The sequence below is a fragment of the Hyperolius riggenbachi genome, chromosome 10 (genome assembly GCF_040937935.1).
Source record: "Hyperolius riggenbachi isolate aHypRig1 chromosome 10, aHypRig1.pri, whole genome shotgun sequence".
NCBI lineage: Eukaryota > Metazoa > Chordata > Amphibia > Anura > Hyperoliidae > Hyperolius > Hyperolius riggenbachi.
In genome coordinates, this window is record NC_090655.1 from 278,966,376 (window position 1) to 278,990,562 (window position 24,187).

A 24,187-nucleotide genomic window follows, 5' to 3' on the forward strand; every position below is an offset into this window, starting at 1 on the left:
CAAGAGAATTCCAAGAGTGTGCAAAGCAGTAATCAAAGCAAAAGGTGGCTACTTTGAAGAACCTAGAATATGACATATTTTCAGTTGTTTCACACTGTTTGGTTATGTACTATACTTCCACATGTGTTAATTCATAGTTTGGATGCCTTCAATGTGAATCTACAATGTTCATAGTCATGAAAATAAAGAAAACTCTTTGAATGAGAAGGTGTGTCCAAACTTTTGGTCTGTACTGTACATCTCCGGCGTATGACTATCTCGAAACAGAAGGTAGTTTTAACGGATCAGTGAATAATGGCGCACAGCGCCTATGCATAAAAATGGAGCCGCATTAAAAAGATACGCTTATCGCTATTTATCGTTAGTACTGGATAATAATGGCGCACAGGGAAAAAAAGAAGAAAAACTGCACACTGTAACATTATTTATCAATAGCGCCCTACATAATCCAAACTGCAGAAGTTATTTAACTGCAAAACAGTGAATGGATTTAATGCAACACTTTCAAGGTTAGGGTTAGGCACCACCAAGGAGGTCTTAGGGTTAGGCACCATCAGGGGGGTGGTTAGGGTTAGGCACCACCATGGGGGTGGTTAGGGTTAGGCACCACCATGGGGGTGGTTAGGGTTAGGCACCACCAGGGGGGTGGTTAGGGTTAGGCACCACCAAGGGGGTCTTCGGGTTAGGGATAGGTACAGAGAGGATTCTGTGTGTTAACGCTAAATAACAATAAGGCTTTAACGTTAAATAGCGATAAACGTCAAACGGATTAGCGGCAACACCATGCGCCATTATACGCAGGCGCCATTTTCATGTCCGCCTTTGTACCTTTTACCTGCTGTGAAGATACGTCCTAAATAAACAATTGATTTCTGTGGAGAGATCTTGTTGCGGACCACTCTTTCTCGTCTTTTGTTCCAGTGTATAGGCCTGGCTGCCTATGGTCCAGCACTGCCTTCCACAGTGCAGTTGAGCGGTGACTACTCCTTATCACTTGTAAGAAAAGGGTTTAAAGCCTCTAAACCCACTCTAAGCAATTGGTTGACTCAAACAATTTAGTTAGCTTATACTAGTTCAGACTTGGTGCCACCAGCAGGATTGAAGGCACATTCTACGAGAGCAGTATCCTCCACTTGGGCAGAAAAGGCATCCGCTTCAGTCTCTCAAATTTGCAAAGCAGCCGCATGGTCTTCTTTTCATACTTTTATAAAGCATTATCGCCTAGATCTGCAGTTGAATCAAGACCTGGCTTTCGGAAGGAAGGTTCTGTCCGCCGTTGTCCCTGTTACTGGTAAGTGTAACATTGTACTTCTGTATTGCTTAACCACTTGCCGACCACGCACTCATACCGCGCGTCGGCAAAGTGGCAGCTGCAGGACCAGCGACGCAGTTCTGCGTCGCCGGCTGCAGGCTAATTAATCAGGAAGCAGCCGCTCGCGCGAGCGGCTGCTTCCTGTCAATTCACGGCGGGGGGCTCCGTGAATAGCCTGCGGGCCGCCGATCGCGGCTCGCAGGCTAAATGTAAACACAAGCGGAAATAATCCGCTTTGTTTACATTGTACGGCGCTGCTGCGCAGCAGCGCCGTAAGGCAGATCGGCGATCCCCGGCCAATCAGCGGCCGGGGATCGCCGCCATGTGACAGGGGACGTCCTGTCACAGGCTGTACAGGACGGATAGCGTCCTGTGCAGCCCCGATCACCAGGGGGCCAGGTAGGAGAGGGGGAAGCGGAATTTCACCGTGGAGGGGGGCTTTGAGGTGCCCCCCCGCAACAATACAGCCAGCAGGAGCGATCAGACCCCCCCTGCCCATCATCCCCATAGGGGGGAGAAAAGGGGGGCGATCTGATCGCTCTGCCTGCACCCTGATCTGTGCTGGGGGCTGCAGAGCCCACCCAGCACAGATCAGCTAAAACAGCGCTGGTCCTTAAGGGGGGGGGGGGGGTAAAGGGTGGGTCCTCAAGTGGTTAAAGGGAACCAGAGAGGAAAAAATAAAGCAGCTATACATACCTGGAGCTTCCCCCAGCCCCATACGGGCTGATCGATCCTACGCCGCCATCCTCCTCTGCCCGCAGCTATGAGAACCGGGTCCGCGCTGATCCGTCAGTCGGAGCCAGTCTAAGCGTAGCAGAGGTGCGCTCTTTGCACATCTCTGAAAGAGTGTATGGAGATATACGTAGAGGGCACACTTCTCCTGCAATGCCCGGCTCCGATGACGTCAGCAACGGGAGCAGGTTCTCGTAGCTGTGGGCAGTGGTGGATGGCGGCGTGGGATCGATCAGCGCATATGGGGCTGGAGGAAGCCCCAGGTATGTATAACTGCTTTTTCATTTTTTAAGCTAAGGTTCCTCTCTGGTTCCCTTTAACATTGAGCCCATTTTGGTCCCTTTTAACCCCTTACACACTCATAGGAGTTCTGGTTCACCGTGAGCTATATAGGCAATCTGTAACTCTTTGTAAAGGAGATCCCACAAACAGTGGCTGCAGTTAGTCTATTCACCACAAGATGGCGATCACACAATGACAGGAAGTGATGTAACAGCAGGAAGAGAAGTTGCAGGAAGTGGAGAGGACACGTTGTTGGAAGAGGTAATTGTGTGAGTCTTGTTATATACTAGCACATATATGGCTGCTGGGCATTGTACAGGATGTATTGCAGTGGGGAGATCAGTGCAGACATGGGCAAGTATGAGGATAGTAATAGTATGAATGAGCATAGAGATTGTATGCAGCAATAACTGTATATAGGAGAGATGGGGAAGAGAGCATTAGTGTTATGCTGGGCATACATGGCGTGATAGTTATTATCAATCGAGCTGCTGATGGCTCGATTGATAATATTCAACCTGTCCGATCACCACGGCGGATCGATACCGTGCAAGCGGACAATGGAAGAAACGAGCGGCTGATAAGGAACTGCCCGTGGGGACGAGCGGAAATTGATCCACGGCTTGACTCCGGCGCATAAACGCACTGTGTATGCACAGCATAAGATGGAATGTGAGCAGTCACACAGGGCTTTTCTCCTGTCTGACTCACAGTGCTTGGGAGCTGCAGCCACAGAAGGCACAGTCAGTAGCACCCTCCTGGGCATTAAAGAAAACCTGTATCGAGAAAAACGTCCCCTGGGGGTACTCACCTCGGGTGGGGGAAGCCTACGGATCCTATTGAGACTCCCCCGTCCTCCTCGGTCCCACGTCAGCGGCGAGAAAGCTCCTGAACAGCAGGAATATAAATAATAACCTTCCCGGCTCCAGCACAGGCCAGTATCGGCTCTCCGCTTGGAGATAGGCAGAAATAGGCGATCGCTGTTGGCCCGCTCTACGGTGCAGACGCAAGTCGCCTGCGCAGTAGAACGGACCCGACGGAGATCGGCTATTTCCACCTATCTCCGTGTGGAGAGCTGCAACCGTGCCCCCGCTGGAGCCAGGAAAGGTAAATAAATCCGCACTTGTCAGGCTTGTCGAGGGAGGATTGCTGGACACTTCGGGGGAGCCAGCGCTGGATTGCCAGCAGCTACAGTACTGTAGAGGGGTAGGGGAAAAAAAAGTTGATCTTACCTGGGGCTTATAATGGTCCCACGCAGACGTCCTGCGCCCGTGCAGCCACTCACCGATGCTCCGGTTCACTTCTGAAATTTCCAACCTAAAAGTCGGTAAACCACTGCGCCTTCGCGGCCGCTTCCTAGCCCCCAGTGACGTCACCAGGAGGTGCCCAGTACAGTCTGCACCTGCGCAGTACACTCCTGGTGGTGTCAGCAAGAGCGAGGACACGGCCCCGCAGGCAGGGCTGTGGAGTTGGTACAAAAATCATTCCGACTCCTCTGTTTATAAACTACTGACTCCAGGTACCCAAAATTGCTCCGACTCTGAATCCACAGCCCTGCACGCAGTGGTTTTTCGACTTTAAAGTCTGAAATTCCAGAAGTGAACTGGAGGCGGGGCCGGAGCAGCGGGGCCGGCGAGTGGCTGCGCGGGCGCAGGATGTCTGCGGGGGACCATTAGAAGCCCCCAGGTAAGTCCAACTCTCTTTCCCCCGACCCCCCCCTACAGTAGTCCTTTAAGCCTGCAAAATGAAATCAGTTTTACTCACCTAGGGCTTCTACCAGCCCCCTGCAGCTGTCCGGTGCCCTCGCAGTCACGATCGGATCCTCCTGTTCCCGGCCACCAGGTGCTTTCACTTTTGGCCGACAGGCTTACTGCACCTGTGCAGGCCAGGCCACGCGTCCCCTTTTTACGCGTTGCTGTCCGCAATATTGCAGACAGGAACGTGTAGAAGGAAATGCGTGGCCAGGCCTGTCGGTAAAGTGAAAGTAGCTGGTGGCGGGGGGACAGGAGGATCTGATCATGACTAGGAGGGCACAGGATGGCTGCAGGGGGCTGGTAAATGCTGCAGGTGAGTAAAACAGATTTTTTTTTTGTAGGCTTCAGTGTCTCTTTAAGCTGCATAAAAATGACTCACTAAACAGGTGCTGGCCCTCCCCAGGCGTACATTTGAATACGGCGCTGGTAGACTTGGGCGCAGGATCCAGCTGTTAAATGGCTGGTCCTGCTTCTGCACAAGTCCGGGGCGTTTTAATTACTATTCCCCCTCCAGGCCGACATGGATAGTGGGGGAATGAAATAATTCGGCTTCCAGCGATTGCTGGAGGCCGAATTATTGTGTTTTTTAAACAACTTCGGCTCCGTCTTCTGACGGAGCCGACCTTCCTCACTGAGCGCCGCTATAGACTGATTCCCATTACAGTCTATGGCGGCGCTGGCTGCGCCCAAAGCTAGCAGCGCTGAAAAGCACTGCTCCGCTCCCCAGGAAGTGAATCCCGCTCTGAACACTGCTCTCCTACATTACAGGGGGTGTATATCCAGTAACCTGTGTAGCACCGCACTGACCAGAATAAAATATCCAAACAATCTTTATTACCAAATTAAAAGGAAATCAAAAAAGGTGAAATGAGTGGTGTCCTTAAAGCGGAATATAACCCTGCATTTCAACTTTGCTCTAAAACATTATTTACAGTATATTATATGCAACCAGAATTTTTTTTTTTTACTAGACCAGCATTGGAAGGGTTACACAGGGCTTTAAAGTCCCTGGAGATTTTTGCAGACGCATCCGAACTTCAGTTAGATACTTTTTGTTTACAAATAAGTATCTAAGTGTTTATTGTGACTCATCTCTCTCACTGAGAAGGAGCTTGGAGGACAGCCAAAGAGTGTGTAACTGTTTATCAATAGATACATCTAACTAAATAGAATGTAACTATCTGAACGTCTGCACGAACTTAAAACCTATGTGTTTAACCCTTCCAATGCTGGTCTACTAAAAAAAATGCTTTTTGCATATAATATGCTGTAAATAATGTTTTAGAGCAAAGTTGAAATGCAGGGTTATATTCCGCTTTAATCAATAATTAAAATACAAAATCACAGGTCCTCTTCATCCAAAGTGTTAAATATGCAATGTAAACAAATCACAGGTGATAAACATCAATAAAGAAAAAAAAATTAATATTGCTCAAGAAATGACAAAACAAAAGATGCAAGAGAAAAAATCCAGCAACAAAATCAGCAAATCAGGTGAACAAGTGTCACAAGCCGCCCCAGAAGGGGTGAATAGCAATAATGGTAGAGATAAATGTCTATAATGTAACGTGCACCGTGCAATAGCAGCAATACAGAATGAAAAGTAAAGTGCTCACATGTAATAGAAGAGATGAGGGGGACGCCAACCACAAAGCCTTAACCTCTTGAGCGTTACGCCGCTCAGGAGATTTTGGTAGCCTGAGTCCCCCGCTATAAAACTATTTGTTCCTATAGATTAACAAGATGTTAGCTAGCTCTAGGCCAGCTGTACATGTGGCCACAACCCCCCAATTGCCCACAATCCCCCCGATCCAGCTGCTTATACATTACCCAGCCTGGCTCCAGCGATCGGCCCCGCCTCCCCGCACAGCTCGGGTCTTCTCTATGGGGAGGATCGTACATGACGTCATGCGCAGACCCGATCCTTCCCATAAAGAAGACCGGAGCTGATCGCTGGAGCCAGGCTGGGAAATGTATAAGTGGCTGGATCAGGGGGATCAGGGGCGGTCGGTGGGTGCCGGCCACATGTACTAGCTAGCCTAGTGCTAGCTAACATCTTATTTATCCATAGGAACAAATCGTTTTATAGCGGGGGACTTCTGAGGCCAGCAAAACCTCTGAAGCTGCGTGCCATACACAGTGTCGGGCATAACGCTCAGGAGGTTAAAGGACAACTGTAGTGAGAGTCATATGGAGGCTGCTATATTTATGTGCTTTGTGGTCGGTAGTCCTGCAGTCCCCTCATCTATTATATTACAGGTGAGCACTTTCCTTGTCATTCTGTATTGCTGCTATTGCATGGTGCACGTTACATTATAGACCTTTATCTCTACCATTATTGCTATTTACCCCTTCTGGGGCGGCTTGTGACACTTGTTCACCTGATTTGCCGATTTTTTTTTGCTGGATGAGGATAACTTTGGATGAGGAAAACCTGTTATTTTGTATTAAGAGAGTTTATCCTATCTACTAACTCCCCCTCACCTGTGACTAACCACAAGTTGTAATTTGATATTTCAGCTGTGTCTGCTCAGGAATCTTCTCTGCACGGCAGAGCAGCTAATTTGTAAAACACAGGATGTTATCAATATGTCTGCTTCCATGAAAGCAGGAAGTTGGCATAATGCAGATGTATTGCAGGATTTGTGTCGGGTGTAACAAATAAATGTTTTTCTTTAAATGACCACTTGTAGTGAGAAGAATATGGGGGCAGCCATATTTATTTCCTGTTAGGCAATACCAGTTGCCCGGCAGCCCTGCTGATCTATTTGGCTGCAGATTCTGACTATAATGTGAGTAACACCTGATCTGCTGCATGCTTGTTCAGTGTCTGGGGCTAAAAGTATTAGAGGCAGAGGATCAGCAGGATGCCAGGCAACTGGTATTGTGTAACAGGAAATAAATATGGCAGCCTCCATATCCCTCTCGCTTCAGTTCATTCATGCACTTCACAAAGGCCTGTGTGCCGAAACATTCTGCTTTTATACTGTGATACAAGAAAAAATGTGAGCTTTTATAGCCTTTAAATCCAGGTCGAGACTCTGTTGTTCTTGATTTTATGTATGTTTCCTGCACCTTTTCAGGGCCCGGGTGCTGACTGGCAACTCACTAGTGTTTTCAATTTATGCTGCGGTTGAGCAACTGGGCAAATTTATCAACTCCCCACCCCAATAATGCCATTTCCTTACCAGTATAGCCATGCCCCTCCCCCCCCCCCCCCCCCCCCGTGTCCCCAGCATTGCCATTATCCTCCAGTATGTAATGTCCCCCACCCCAGTAATGCCATTTCTCCCCCAGTATAGCCATGTCCCCCCCGTGTCCCCAGCATTGCCATTATCCTCCAGTATGTAATGTCCCCCACCACAGTAATACCATTTCTTTCCCAGTATAGCCATGTCCTCCCTGTTTCCCCCAGCATTGCCATTATCCTCCAGTATGTAATGTCCCCCACCCCAGTAATGCCATTTTTCCCCCAGTATAGCCATGTCCCCCTGTGTCCCCAGCATTGCCATTATCCTCCAGTATGTAATGTCCCCCACCCCAGTAATGCCATTTCTCCCCAGTATAGCCATGTCCCCCTGTGTCCCCCAGCATTGCCATTATCCTCTAGTATGTAACGTCCCCCACGCCAGTAATGTCATTTCTCCCCCAGTATAGCCATGTCCCCCCTGTGTCCCCCAGCATTGCCATTATCCTCCAGTATGTAATGTCCCCCACCCCAGTAATGCCATTTCTCCCCCAGTATAGCCATGTCCCCCTGTGTCCCCCAGCATTGCCATTATCTTTCAGTATGTAATGTCCCCCACCCTAGTAATGCCATTTCTTTTCCAGTATGGCCATGTCCTCCCTGTGTCCCTCAGCATTGCCATTACCTCCAGTATGTATTGTCCTCCCACCCCAGTAATGCCATTTCTTTCCCAGTATGGCCATGTCCTACCTGTGTCCCTCAGCATTGCCATTACCTCCAGTATGTAATGTCCCCCACCCCAGTATAGCCATGTCCTCCGTGTCCCTCAGCATTGCTATTGTCCTCTAGTATGTAATGTCCCACACCCCATTAATGACATTTCTCCCCCAGTATAGCCATGTCCCCCCTGTGTACCCAGCATTACCATTATCCTCCAGTATGTAATGTCCCCCACCCCAGTAATGCCCCCTGTGTCCCCAGCATTGCCATTATTATCCAGTATAGAATGTCCTCCACCCCAGTAATGTCATTTATCCCCCAGTATAGCCATTCCCCCCTGTGTCCCCCAGCATTGCCATTATCCTCCAGTATGTAATGTCCCCCACCCCAGTAATGCCGTTTCTCCCCCAGTATAGCCATGCCCACACTGCCGTATTGCTCCCTTCTCCCACCTCCATGCAGAGTAGTAACAGGAAGGATTGCATTGGTTTATAGCTAGCTGTCACAGTGTGCTCCAGTCCTCTGCTCCCATTAGCCTCAGTCTCTGCCTTTCCTCATATCCTCATCCATCTACCACTACCAGCACTGCTGTACCATCACAGGAATGGTAACAGTGGAAGGGGGATGTGAGGAGAGAAGGCCAGCTGGAGAGGAGGCAGAGGGAGGACAGGACTGCAGCATGCTGTTAGTATAGTGCACAGGTAGCTATAAACCAGCTTATTATGCTTTCCTGCAATACTCTGCATGGCCCCACCACCCACAAGTGACAGCAATGGGGAGTTCTGGGGGAGGGGGTCCTGTATTGGCAGTTTCACCACTGACAGCCGTATAACCTAGATTATCCTTCTCTTATTATCTATCCAAAGGCAGCAGCATCCTGTACAGATCACATGACCACATCACTGAGGATGGAGGAGGACCAGAGTCACATGACCGAGAGGATATTCAACCTTACCCTGGAGATCATCTGTCTGCTGACTGGAGAGGTGAGGAGGATTCTGGGAGGTCACATGATACCACTCTCATCTTTATTAATGAAACGTACCTAACCAGAGAGGTGAGGATGATTCTGGGAGATCATGTGACATTAATGTTGCTCTTTCCATACAGAGTTTTCCTCCAGTGAAGTCTGGTGATCATGTGACCATCACGGTGCCCCCACCTCACTCCCTGATATCTGAGAGACACAACAAGCAGAAGATCCTGGAAATCACCAGGAAGATGATGGAGCTGCTGACAGGAGAGGTGAGCGGTGCTGGGAATTATGGGACATTATCCAGTAACAGTAAGGGGTGTGTCTGGATGGTGACTGTATCATTGTGTGTGTCAGGTTCCTATGAGATGTCAGGATGTCACCGTCTGTTTCTCCATGGAGGAATGGCAGCATATAGAAGGACACCAGGACCTCTACAAGGACGCCATGATGGAGAATCAGCCGCCCCTCACATCTCCAGGTAAGAGGAGATTCTTTATTTCTTGTAATGGAAGAAGCAGTGCTTGGGGTCCTCCTAGATCCCCTCATCTGATAAACACAAATACACAGTGACCTCAATTCAGTAAGGTCTGATTAGCAAAAAAAAAAAGAGGTTGGGGAAATAACGCATTCTGTATTGTAGACTTTGTTTTCCAAGTGCACCAAGTCTGTCACACATGCGGTAATAGGTAATTTACTGAGAAATGTTGCTTCAGTTCAGTAAGACCTGCTTGGTAATGCAGAAGTCTCCCAGCAGTGGAGGAGGTCTTTGCAGCTAGCTGAGGTTCTCTCCTACAAGTGTCTGCATAACCCATTCCTGTGTGACAGCTTACTAGAGAGTAGAGGGCTTCCTGCATCCCTTTAGATGTGTATGCATGCCACTAAAGGGCCCTCTTCTGTGTACCAGTATATAGATATGCATGTCTAAAGGGATACAGGGAAGCCTCTGTAAATGTCTCCTGCTGTTGTATCTTGTTGTATCTTTTTCTGATGTCCCGACCAGTAGAAATGGCCTGAACAGATCCTGACAATCATTGGCTGTTTGACGTTCACATTTAACACACATTTTTAATTTGCGTTCGCATTTTTACATTGAAGTCACTGGCTGATGACTTTAGTGGTTAGTAGCAAAGCCCCCTTACATGCTAGAATTTGCAGGCTATGTGTGGGAGGACAGAGGGTACAGGAGGAAACATTTTTTCAAAAATAACTCGTTTTTGAGAAAATCGATTTTAAAGTTTAGTGGAAAAAATAGCAGCCTAAAGCAAAGTCACTGCACTAAAATGAGAGATAATGTAATAACAAGTACATAAATGTATTTATTTTTTCATGTTCTGTGTGGGAAATAAAAAAAAAAATGTGCCCCCCCCCCCCTTGAGCCTCTTTAACCTCTTGAGGTCTGCAGTGCTTAACCCCCCTGTGACCAGGCCTTTTAGTCTTAAAATGGCCACTGCAGCTTTAAGGCCAACTTTCCCTGAATCCCGACTTTAACCACTTAAGGACTACAGGCTTTACCCCCTAGTGACCAGGCTATTTTATTTACAAATTAGGCCACTGCAGCTTTAAGGGCTCGCTGCAGGGTCGCACAACACAGTACACAAGTGATCCCCCCCCCCTTTTCCCCCCACCAACAGAGCTCTCTGTTGGTGGGGTCTGATCGCCCCCCCCCCCCCCTTGTTTGTTTTTTTTTAAAAATAAATATTTGTTATTATTTTTCTATTTTTTTTTTATATATATATTTTTTTTCTTTGATCCCTCCCACCTCCCAGCCAGCCAATATTGGCGATCGGCTGTCATAGGCTTCTGCCTATGAGAGCCGATCACTCTCATGTGCCCCAGGGGGACAGCCGTGTCGCACGGCTGTCCCCAGTACAGCGCTGCTGCTGATCGCAGCGCTGTACATGTAAATAGACGGCGGCCTCGCCATGTAACAGTCTTCCGAGACTAAAGAGGCAGGAGATGCGCGCGATCTCCTGCAAACTGCTGCCCCAGGACTTTACGCCAATCGGCGTTAGCTGGTTCTGGGGCTGCCGCTGTGGCCACGCCCATCGGCGTACCGCGGTCGGTAGGAGGTTAACTCCTTCTCCCTCATACAGGCTGGGATAGCCAGTATGCATAGCCCCTGCTGTGTGGGGCCTCACACTCTGAGCTATACCAGGCCGCATGGTCCATGGTATGTGGGGGCTCTGGGGGAAGGGAGGCGGCCAAGCATCCCACTTCCCCCCCCCAGAGCCCTTGTCCAATCCATGCACAAATTGCTCTCCCCCACCTCCGGTGCCCCAGTAGGAGGTGGGGGTTGAAGACGCTCTTGGGGGGTTTATGGTGGCATCTTGGAGTCCCTTTTAAAAAGGTGACCCCCAGATGTCCCTCCCAGGAGAAATGGGTATAGGGGTACATAGTACCCCTTTCCAATTTCCACAAAGGGTTAAGTAAAATAAAAACACAATGTCATAAAAAGTCTTTTAATGTTCTTAATTAACCAGAAATACTTACCTGTACCTTTAAAAAAAAAAAAATTCCCACGCCAATATCCTCGGAAATGATCCCACGACACTATGATCTATTTTGCGATCTTCTGTTACAATCTCTGCTCCACCAGCACCAGCACCACACACCGCCGCTCCCACCACCAGATCTCCGCTATACTGAGAGCAATGCATCTTTACATTTCCCTCCAAGGCTCCCCATGGGTCTGTTAAGGAACCAATATAAAGATGCTTTGCTCTCAGTTATACAGAGTATAGCTGAGAGAGCATCCTATGCGGATGCTATCCCACCAGCTCCCGCTGTCTTCTCCTCCTGCCCACACCTATCACCCATGGGTGTACTAGATGCCAGCATGGGTGGGGGTGACAGCAGGAGCTGGCGGTTAAGTGTCCTATTAGGATGCGCTCTCAGCTATACTTAGTATAGCTGAGAGCTGGCGGCAGAAGCGGCGGCGTGTGACAGTGGTGGCTGCTCAGAGATCTTCATTCAATGTAAAGAAGATTGCAAGATAGCAAAAGACTTTTTTTGATTTTTTTTCCCCTCATGTACCCACTGTTCTCCCTCACATACCCTGCAAATTTGGCGTTTCTAGCATGTAAGGGGGCACTGCTATTAACCGCTTAAGTTGGCGGGCAGGGATACATTTCCCACCCTCTGCACTCAAACTTTTAAAAATCGTAAAGTTTATAAAACTAGTCTTTTTATGGACGACATTTTATTATCGTAAGTCCCCATACAGCTATACCCGACTTGTTGAGACTCCTCTCGGCCTTCTCCGGATTCCACCTCAGTTTAGACAAATCAGAGGTTTTGCTGACAGCCATGGCAACGCTGAAAGGAAAAGATTTAGCTGCTTCTCTCAACTTAACCTACCAAAATAGATTCATGAAGTATCTGATTATTAAAGAGAATCTGTATTGTTAAAATCGCACAAAAGTAAACATACCAGTGTGTTAGGGGACATCTCCTATTACCCTATGTCACAAATACGCCGCTCCCCGCCGCATTAAAAGTAGTCAAAAACAGTTTTAAAAAGTTTGTTTATAAACAAACAAAATGGCCACCAAAACAGGAAGTAGGTTGATGTACAGTATGTCCACACATAGAAAATACATCCATACAAAAGCAGGCTGTATACAGCTTTCCTTTTGAATCTCAAAAGATCATTTGTGTGTTTACCTTCTGTCCCCTTCTTCTCTCATGCACTGAACATTACAGGCTTCCTGCACACAGCTCTGCCTGTGCCTGTGTTTGTAATTCCTCAGTATGTGTCAGCCAGCTACTTTCACAGCCTAACAGAGGAGGATTTTTATCCAGCTCTCTTCTATCACTGATAAGATAGCAGAGATGCTGCTGGCTTATGTAAATAACACACACACTGGAGTGTGCATAGAGGGGGTAGTGCATAACAGACCAGCACGGAAGAGTTGGCAGCCTTCCAGACACAGGCCGACAAGTCTGACAGGGGAAAGATACATTGATTTATTACAGAGACTGTGATAGTACAAAGTGCTGCAGTGAGCCAGAACACATTAGAATAGGTTTAGGAACTTGTAGGATGGTAGAAAAAACGTTGTAATTTTTGTTACAGAGTCACTTTAATCTGAGGAGTAACCCCTCTGACCTTTATTAATGAAACTATCCCAGTATGTTTTCCAAATTAGCGAATGATTTGCAGACCTGGAGCAAGTTCAATATTTCCTTCTTAGGTAAAATGTATTCCATCAAAATGACTTTACTTCCTAGAATACTTTATCTGTTTCGGGTCCTGCCCAATAGAGTGGCTTTGGGAGACATCGCTAAGCTCTAACATCAGTGTGCACTTTTCCTCTGGAGAGGTAAACGTCCCAGAATTCCCAGCCACATTCTTACACTGTCTAAACCCTCTGGGGGAGCGGGTATGCTGTCCCTAATAAGTTATTATAGAGCTTCACTGATAGCTCAGCTCACCCTGGCTAACACTACCAACCACACTCCTCTATGGGTGAAGCTCCGCCTCCTGCCACCTTCTTCACTGAAAGGGTTAATGTGGGATAAGTTAATCAATATCCCTATGGTCAAAAAACTACCCCCAACTTCAGCCCCATCACTAGCTGTATGGAATATTTCGAGGTATCAATATTCCTTACTGTCCCCAGTTTCTTTGCTGACGGAACTTTTCCAGAATCCCGACTTTAACCACTTGAGGACTACAGGCTTTACCCCCCTAGTGACCAGGCTATTTTATTTACAAATTAGGCCACTGCAGCTTTAAGGGCTCACTGTGGGCCGTACAACTCAGCACACAAGTGATTCCTCCCCCCCTCCCCCAGAAAGCTCTGTTGGTGGGCTCTGATCCCTGCTGGGGTGTTTTATTTTTGTTTTTTGTTTGTTTGTTTTTATAGAAAAAATTTGCTATTTTTTTTTTAATTTTAATTCCCATCCCTCCCTCCCCATGCCAGCAAATCACCCTGATCGGCTGTCATGGGCTGCATCATTCATTTTGCGATGCGTGGGCATCGGCGCGTGATCTCCTTCAAAACCCCACCCCAGGACTTCACAGCAATTGGCATTGAGCGGTCATCGCGCTGTCGCCGCATCCAAGCCAATTGGAGTAAAGCGGTCGTATATTGGCAATCCCCAGAAGCATTTCACTGGTGGTCATGTCGTAAATCTACTAATCTCGGCAGATTTGTTCGGCATTCCTGAATTATGCCCACCAGTGATTTTATATTGACTTTCCATCCACCGATTAGAGAATTCTTTAGATTCAACCAAGTTTTTCACTTTCTCAAATCACTGGCTAATACAGGACATACCATGACCTATTCATTTCTCGAGGTCCTTTGCAAAACTAACCCTTTGTAGAGCTGCTTAATATCACTACTTTACAGAGTTCTGAATGACCCTCAATTGCCAGAACAGTCCTCCTTTCTTCTTAAATGGGAAGAGGATTCTGGGAAGGTTTTATCAATGAGATGGAAGCATTGTTGTGAGACTTTATACATAGTATGTATTATTCCACTCTTGAGTGTTACATAAAGTTGTTGTATTGAACTTACTATACCACCAATAGGCTTAATAAGATGGACCCATCTTGGTCCCCCCTTTGCTTTTGTAATAGTGGAGAGGTGGGCACACTGTGGCATAAATGGTGGGCCTGTCCTGGGGCTCAGCGGTATTGGAAGCACATTTGGAAATGCGTGTTGGGTCACCAAATTCCCTTTAGCCCGAATGTTTTCCATTTTAGGTGACAAACTACACAGGCCTAAATTCCCAGCTCACAAGCACATCCAACACAAAGCCTGTACTGCCAGAAGGGTTCTAGCAAGGAACTGGCTTACCCCAATCCTCCCTGTTAGCGAAGTCTATACCCCTGTTTCTGAGATGATGTTGGCTGCCCATATAACAGCTGAGGTTACAGCTAATATGCTGGGCTTCTGTAACAGCTGGTCCCCATGGATCGCTTGGCTAGACAATACAGGCTTATCATGTTACCTCCATAGATTCTGAAGCCTTTTGGTAGGTCATTCATGTTTGAATCACATCTTTGATCTTATATGATATGTGAGCAGACTGCATTGATTTTCTCTGTTGAAAATTTTCCCTTTTTTATGTCTCATTAGAGACTGATATTTTTTTTTTTTTTTTTTTTACAATTTGTTATCCCTTTGTGGGTCTGCAGGTGTTTTAGCTTATTTCTATGTCTACAAAAAATAAAGTTCCTTTTGAAAATAAACTTTTAAAATTGATTTTCTCAAAAACTATAAAGTTTTTTTGAAATGTTTATTTCCTCTTGTACCCACTTCTCCCCTCCACATACCCTGTACATTTGGTGTTTCTAGCACTTAACACTCTAACTTTGGTGGCCGTTTGCCTGCCATTTGATTCTATGGAGCAACCATTTGCAGTAAATTTGTATTTGCGGGCCATCTCTACTGCCCAGCAGTGCATCTGATCAAATGAGGAGAGTAGAAGGACTTTCGTTGTCGCGATATATCGTGGTTTCATTGTGCACGGTTATAATACCATGCACATTGTCAAAATACCGGTTTTCCGCTTCCCCCCACTTTGCTCCCTCTCTGTCTCCCTGTATTACGGATGCAAGCCGCGGCGGCTCGCCGACAATCTGAGCAGGCGCCTGATGGTGACGCACATCCTGAGAAGCTGCGGCTGGAGCGCATACGCAGATTGCTCCTGGCAGCGGCTGGAGTGCAAACATGGCGTGTGATGTCATCGGGGACACTGGTTTCCGACTGCAGGTGCGCACATTACAATCCTCCAAGTCAGACCAAGAAGAAGCATGGGCGCTGCTGTCATGTTAACAATAACGGACGTGGAGGGGGACCGAAAGGAGTACAAGGGGAAAGCAGAGGCAGGGATGCCAATATATGCTGCAGATTAGGAGGCAGAAAGCAAGCACCATCGCCATGCCATAAGGTTAGTATATCCAGCACCCACTCATCTCATCCCACATGCCCAGTCACTCCAGCTGCCTCATAATTCTCCCACTGAGGACAGGACAGTGACAAACAAACTGAGAGCCTGTCTGCCTGAGGCCCACCACTGCACCAGCCACCAGCAATTTTAAAGTGGACCACCTGAACTCTTGCACAGGATAGATTGAAGGAAAACAGAGAACTTCACCCTACCTGTATATATATAGAGAGAGTTTATCCTATCTAATATTCTCCCTCACACAGCTGGCACAGCAGCAACTGTTGACATTTGATCTCCTTACTGTGTCACCACCTGTGACCTGACTGAGTGAGAACAGAATAAAACAAAAAAAAACAGAAATGCTCCCTGCTGCCCTGCATGTATTTAGAGGCATTGTCTGCCTAATGCCCTATCTGTGACTGAGCAGCACAACAGCAAACCTTGTAATTTGATCTCTCCGTGTCAGCTAGCTAAGCTCATTAAATTGCAGGAGCAGGGTGAGCTTTTTTACAGTTTTACCCCCTGCCCCAAATCTCCTGGCGGCTTAATCATATGTATACCGAGGGAGTGGGACACCCCACACTGGGGTGGGGCGGGACATTAATTAATTTAAGAGGGGGGGGGGGCTGGTTTCCTACACATGTATCCAGTAACAGAAACCCACCACAGAGATGTACAGGTCCTCTTTATTCCCAGGACTGTCCACCTAGATCCCCCATCATCTGATAAACACATAGAGACAATGTATTCAGTCAGTGTGTGTGTGTTTCCTACAGATGTATCCAGTAACAGAAACCCACCAGAGAGGTGTACAGGTCCTCTTTATTCCCAGGACTGTCCACCTAGATCCCCCATCATCTGATAAACACAGGCAATGTATTCAGTCAGTGTGTGTGTTTCCTACAGGTGTATCCAGTAACAGAAACCCACCAGAGAGGTGTACAGGTCCTCTTTATTCCCAGGATTGTCCACCTAGATCCCCCATCATGTGATAAACACATAGAGACAATGTATTCAGTCAGTGTGTGTGTTTCCTGCAGATGTATCCAGTAACAGAAACCCACCAGAGAGATGTACAGGTCCTCTTTATTCCCAGGATTGTCCACCTAGATCCCCCATCATCTGATAAACACATAGAGACAATGTAATCAGTCAGTGTGTGTGTTTCCTACAGATGTATCCAGTAACAGAAACCCATCAGATAGATGTACAGGTCCTCTTTATTCCCAGGACTGTGCGCCTAGATCCCCCATCATCTGATAAACACATTGTGATAAGCTTACCTTCCAGCGGCAGGTCCCGCGACGTCTCTGACGGGGGCCGCACTGCTGGCGAGTCTCCCACGCTGACATCTTCCGGCAGCATCCTCTGTCTCCCCACGGCGGTGAGTTCCAGCGCACGCATGCGCAATGCATTCAAACGGACGCGTGCGAGACCTGAAAGGTCTTATACCTTAAGGAGGCAGGTTTGAGCAACGTCAGTGGTGATGTAATTTTGATGACATCACTAAACAGAAGGTGCTGCTAAATTGGGAGTGGTTTCTGGGAATTTGTTTGCTGGTTCTTGGCCTAGCTAGCTGTATTTTGAGCTACATTGATATATTGTGTAGACGCACAATATACATGTACTCTAGTCAGTCAGTTGTGTGTAGTTATATATCTTTTAATTCACTTTTAATATTCTAGTAATATTATTGAAGTAACCTCTATTGTATATTTATCTGTGTACCGACCTTTTGCCTGCCTCTTGACCTCACTCTTGTCTGATCCTTCTGTACCTCTGCCATCTGATACACGTGTTAGACTCAGCCTGTCCCTAACTTCGCTATTGCCTGATCCTTACAATACGACTGACATCTGACTTATGTGTATCACCCTGCCTGTTTATTGACTAGGATATTGCCTAGCTACTCTGTACCTCGATATCTCTGACTTGTGCACGAGTTCGGCTTGGACCTGACTAATCTTTGTATTGTACTAGCTACGTTACCTTTTCACGCTCCAGCGTGATGCACATAGAGACAATGTATTCAGGCAGTGTGTGTGTTTCCTACAGATGTATCCAGTAACAGAAACCCATCAGAGAGATGTACAGGTCCTCTTTATTCCCGGGGTTGTCTACAGGAAGATCGCCCCACCCCCCACCATTATCAGGTGAGTGGAACTGAGTGTCATTAGAGACCCCAAATGATGTGACATAGTTTTCTGTTGTCTGTTTTTATCTGTGCTCAAATTATTAAGTGCTTCTTATTTTGTGTGATTAGGGTGGAGAACTGATACATGTAAGTGCTGTGGTTAAACAGGAAGTAGAGGAGACATATGTGAGGAGTGATCAGCAGTCTATGGAGGAGGGTGACATGATGAGGATAAAGAAAGAGGAAGAAGAAGAGATGTATGTGAGGAGTGATAAGCAGACTATGGAGGAGGGTGACATGATGAGGGCAAATAAAGAGGAAGAACAAGAGACATATGTGAGGAGTGATCAGTCCACAGAGGAGGTTGAAATCATGGGAACAAGTAAAGAGGAAAGAGAAGAGACCTATGTGAGGAGTGATCAGCAGTCTATGGAGGAGGGTGACAAAATGGGGACATTTAAAGAGGAAGAAGAAGAGACATATGTGGGGAGTGATCAGCAGTCTATGGAGGAGGGGGACATGATGAGGATAAAGAAAGAGGAAGAAGAAGAGGCGTATGTGAGGAGTGATCAGCAGTCTATGGAGGAGGGTGACCTGATGAGGACTAGTAAAGAGGAAGAAGAAGAGACATATGTGAGGAGTGATCAGTCCACAGAGGACGGTGAAATCATGGGAACAAGTAAAGAGGAAAGAGAAGAGACATATGTGAGGAGTGATCAGCAGTCTATGGAGGAGGGTGACATGATCGGGACAAATAAAGAGGAAGAAGAAGAGATGTATGTGAGGAGTGATCAGCAGTCTATGGAGGAGAGGGACGTGATGAGGATAAAGAAAGAGGAAGAAGAAGAGATGTATGTGAAGAGTGATCAACAGTCTATGGAGGAGGGTGACATGATGAGGACATCTAAGAAAGAAGACATTATTGCAGAGATGAGAATTGGTGAGTGATACACATTAGATATTCAATATTCTTAATAAACTGACTAACAAATACAGGGGTTGAACAAATTAATGGAAACACCTTGAAAATCAACAAAATATATTATAATATGGTGTAGGTCCACCTTTTGCGGCAATTACAGCCTCATTTATGAGGTGTTGATTCATACAAATTGTGAATTGTTTCCAAAGGAATATTAGCCCATTCTTCAGTTAAAACACCCTTCAGTTCTTTTAGAGACAATGGTGGTGGAAATCGATTTCTTACTTAAATCTCTAATAACGACCATGAATGCTCAATAATGTTGAGGTCTGGGGATTGTGGTGGCCAGATGAGATGCTCCACTTCATTAGAATGTTCCTTGTGCCATTCTTTAACAATTCTAGCTGTATGGATTGGGGCATTATCATCTTGAAAGATGGCATTCCCCTCCGGAAACAGTTCTTGAACCATAGGATGACCTTGGTTGCCCAAAATTCCTAAATAGTCTCGGCTGTTAATTCTTCCATGAAGAGAAATCGTTGGCCCAGCGGACTTCCAAGAAATAGCACCCCAGATCATCACAGAACCCCGCCATGTTTTATGGTTGGGAGAAGGCAGCCTGGATGATATGCTTCTTTCGGCTGTCTCCAAACGTACACTCGGCCGGAGGTCGGAAATAAGGTAAACGATGATTCATCGGAGAAAATCACATTTTTCCACTGCTCAAGGGACCAATTCTGGTGGTTTCTACACCACTCTAAACGCTTTTGAAACATTTGTCTTTGAGAGCAGAGGTTTTCTAATTGCAGTTCTTCCATGGAATCCAGATTTGTGCAGCTCCCGACGAACAGTTTTTGTGGAAACTGGGTTCTGTAGGTGTTTATTCAGCTTTGCAGTGATTTTAGGAGCCGTGGTCTTGCAAGCTTTTCTAACAATTTGATTTAGAGTCCGACAGTCTCTCTCAGACAACTTCGACTTTCGGCCACAACTGTGCTTTGCTGAGGACGTTTTTCCTTCTCCTTCACAGGTAGTCATTACTTTGGAGACAGTACCTCTTGAAATGCCAAGCATTCGGGCAGTTTCTGTTACAGTAGCACCTGCCATATGAGCACCAACACATTATAACCAACTTTTGTTTAAATATCTGTAAAAAACAATTATTTTAATTAAACATATCAAATAACAGAAATAATAAACAAAAAAAATTAACATATGTCAAGTTTTGATTGCTTAAAATGTTCAAAGATTATGATGCCAAAATGTTAGGTGTTTCCATTATTTTGTCCAACCCCTGTATGTCCCTGCTGGGCACAGTACAGATCATCTTCCTCTCAGTATGTGGGGTAATATTTCCACAGTTTCATGAATCTGCCCCTTTGATACAATGTAAAGCAGTCAGTGTACAGCTTGTATAATGGTGTAAATTTGCTGTCCCACCAACATAACTCAACACACAGCCATTAATGTCTAATCCGCTGGCAACAAAAGTGAGGACACCCCTAAGTGACAAATGTCAAAATTCTACTCAATTAGACATTTCAGGGCCCAATCCAATTCACTTATTTCCTAAGTTTTCTCCTTGGTGATGTTTTCATATCTTATCAATAAATGGCCTTTTAAGCCACCAGCAGGCAACAAAAAAATCAAAATTATTTTACAGTTCTTTTTCATTTGCAGAGTGTTGAGAAGTTATTTTAATCAGAACATGAAAAATGATGTCCTAGGAGAGAACTTAGAAGAGGAAGGGAATTGGTTCCGGCCCTTTCCCTCCCTGAGGTCATGTGACTGGTTAGTGTTACAGGTCTCAGGTGTGAATGGGGAGCAGGTGTGGTACATTTGGTGTTATCGCTCTCACACTCCCTCATACTGGTCACTGGAAGCTCAGCATGGATCCTCATGGCAGAGAACTATCTGAGGAGCTTAAAAAAGAATTGTTACTCCACATAAAGAGGGCCTAGGCTATAAGAAGATTGCCCACACTCTGACACTGAGCTGCAGCACGGTGGCCAAGACCATACAGAGGTTTAACAGGACAGGTTCTCCACACACTCTTTCAGACACGCACACAGACACAGAAACACACACAGATCTAGCTGCACAGCCTCTCTCTCTCCTTCTCTTGCTGTCCTACCCAGCCTTGCTGTAATCGTCCTGGCAGCAGGGGGTGGAGCTACATCCTGCCTGTGTGTGCTCCTTCCCTCCCTACCTACTGCATGTGAGAATAACTTCAAAGGTGAAAACTTAAGGACTGGAGTGATAAGACCACGCTCTCACTGTGAAAGCTTATCACTACACGTTAAGACATGCTACTTTAGTGAAATAACACTTAACATATCGATCAATGTGTGGGTGATGTTTTCATTTGCATTGTTATCACTGGAATGATCTTAATGAGTTGTGGCCATTGGGGTTGATTCACTAGCTGTAGTGCTGTTAGCTATTAGGGGAAGCCGGGGTTAGGAAGGTTTAAAAGTTATAATGTAAAAGAAACAGGGAGATTGGCCATTAGAGGATGGGCAACAGCGACATTCAAGGATAACTGGGGAGGAGATTGTGTCTCAGAAGTTCAGCAGAATAGGTGCCGTATCTATTCCTGACTCTCTCCTCTCTCACTTCAATTCTACAGTTACTATTTACATGCTATAAAACACAATGGGGTTGATTCACTAACTATAGCGCTGCCAAACAGCCCGACTAAACTACTGTTATGAGTGCTAATAGAGCAGCGCAACTTATTTCCTCTGGGCATGCTAAATAGCGGCCGCTTTAGTGAAGGATCGCTGGAGCAATACATCACTACCGCGTGGCAAGTCAAGGCAGCGGCCGTTGCTAAGTAACACACACTATGCTGCCACTAGCGCGTGTAGCGTGCACAGAGGAAATATTAAGCTAACTTTTAAACCTTCCTAACCCCAGCTTCCCCTAATCAGGCAGTCCTTGTTGTATATGTGGACGAGGTCAGCCAGATTCTCTGCTCTGTATGGCCTGACCTATATTCATCATGGGATATTATGTTAGTGACTTGTATAATTAGCTGCTGCAGCAGGACTTGTAATTCCATTAGGAATAACGGCCGTGTTGTTTGGCCTCGCTCTCCCTGACCTCCCCACACTGTAATCTTGGATTGCAGGTTACTATTACAGTAAAGCACTTTCTCCAACTAGAGCAGACATAGCCCCGCCCCCTTGTCATAGCCTCCGAAGAAGCGCTTGTGTGTGAAACTGCCGTCAGGCTCCCAGCAACCATCACCCACCATTATCCACCCCCGCACCGGTACGTGTTTAGTCTCTTCTTATGGACTGTGAGGAGATGATGTAACACACAGCCTACTTGTCTGCACATTGCCAAATAAAGGAAGCTGTACAGCAGTGCCGACCATCCTCTTTCCTTTCATCCCTAATGATAATTGTTCCTCCCCTCAGGATTCTCTAACAGGAAGTAATGATGTTTCTCTATTTGCAGGGCGGAGTCCCGGGATCAGGAACCTCTCAGAGACTCGTCTCTCTGTATCCACAGACTGTACAAAGGATGATGATGTCACTGGACAAGAGTCTCCTGCAGATATCCTGGTTACCCCAAATATCCCCCCAGACTCCCCTCACCTGTCTAATCCTGAGGGGCCTCATACCCAGCACAGCTCTCCCCCTGCTGGAGGGTCTTATTCCTGTTCCACATGTGGGAAATGTTTTACGGGGAAATCACAGCTTTTAAATCATGAGAAATCTCACACTGGAAAGAAGCCCTATACATGTGCTGAGTGTGGGAAATGTTTTGGGTATAAATCAAAGCTTGTCATACATGAGAGATCTCACACTGGTGAGAAGCCCTATTCATGTGCTCAGTGTGGGAAAAGTTTTGTTAAGAAATCACACCTTGTCAGCCATGAGAGATCTCATACTGGTGTGAAGCCTTATTCATGTACTGAGTGTGGGAAATATTTTGCTTATAAATCAAATCTTGTCGCACATGAGAGATTTCACACGAGTCAGAAACTTTATTCATGTGCTGAGTGTGGGAAATGGTTTACGGGGAAAGCACAGCTTGTCAATCATGAGAAATCTCACACTGTAGAGAAGACCTATTCATGTGCTGAGTGTGGGAAATGTTTTGGGTATAAATCAAAGCTTGTCATACATGAGAGATCTCACACTGGTGAGAAGCCCTATTCATGTGCTCAGTGTGGGAAATGTTTTGTTAAGAAATCACACCTTGTCACCCATGAGAGATCTCACAATAGAGAGAAGCCCTATTCATGTGCTGAGTGTGGGAAATGTTTTGCTCATAAATCAAATCTTGTTGCACATGAGAGATTGCACAAGGGTCAGAAACTTTATTCATGTGCTGAGTGTGGGAAATGTTTTGTGAGTAAATCTGGTCTTGTCATACATGAGAGATGTCATACTGGTGAGAAGCCCTATTCATGTGCTGAGTGTGGGAAATGTTTTGCTCAGAAAACAAATCTTGTCACACATGAGAGATCTCACACTGGTGAGAAGCCCTATTCATGTGCTGAGTGTGGGAAATGTTTTGCTCAGAAATCATATCTTGTCACACACGAGAGATCTCACACTGGTGAGAAGCCCTATTCATGTGCTGAGTGTGGGAAATGTTTTGTGGTGAAATCAGAGCTTGTCAGTCATGAGAGATTTCACACTGGTTTGAAGCTTTATTCATGTGCTGAGTGTGGGAAATGTTTTGCTCAGAAATCATATCTTGTCACACATGAGAGATCTCATACTGGTGAGAAGCCCTATTCGTGTGTTGAGTGTGGGAAATGTTTTGCACGGAAATCAGTCCTTCTCCAACATGAGAGATCTCACACTGGTGAGAAGCCCTATTCATGTGCTGAGTGTGGGAAATGTTTTGCACGGAAATCACATCTTGTCAGGCATGAGAGATCTCACACTGGTGAGAAGCCCTATTCATGTGCTTAGGGTGGGAAATGTTTTTGGCATAAGTCACAGCTTATCAGACACTTGTGTTGAGTGTTCTGATGCATGTTTTTTTTTTTTTTCTTTTTTTTACTATATTTACACAGAATGCTGAGGATTTTTCATGCTACTCAGTGCATTGGTTTATAAAGTGTTAAAGTCCCTGAACTGAAGTGACATGATGTGATAAATATGGGTACATTTAGTACTGAGCCTAGTTAGAACGTTCTTTCCTGGACAGAGATGTCGTCATACTGACGGGTTTAGGCCCCACCTCCTGAACCCGATAGGCCAGTTCAATTATTCTCTTTTTCTCATTCTCTTTTCCTGTCCT

The 24,187-nt window shown here is 46.2% G+C and overlaps 2 protein-coding genes across 2 annotated transcripts in view; both read left to right on the forward strand.

Moving 5' to 3' along the window:
* Positions 1-24,187, forward strand: part of LOC137535449 (zinc finger protein 208-like) — a 292,522-nt gene that overhangs the window by 70,453 nt on the left and 197,882 nt on the right. The window contains exons 7-8 of the mRNA XM_068257277.1: positions 7,079-7,085; positions 22,627-23,535. Of these exons, the coding sequence (XP_068113378.1) occupies positions 7,079-7,085; positions 22,627-23,535 (916 nt within the window). The remainder of the gene's footprint in view (positions 1-7,078; positions 7,086-22,626; positions 23,536-24,187) is intronic.
* LOC137535873 (gastrula zinc finger protein XlCGF66.1-like) lies at positions 8,896-18,142 on the forward strand. Its single transcript, XM_068257752.1, has 6 exons — positions 8,896-8,973; positions 9,098-9,232; positions 9,318-9,441; positions 16,907-16,965; positions 17,922-18,019; positions 18,130-18,142. Exons 1-6 carry the CDS (start codon positions 8,896-8,898, stop codon positions 18,140-18,142), a joined length of 507 nt encoding a protein of 168 aa, XP_068113853.1.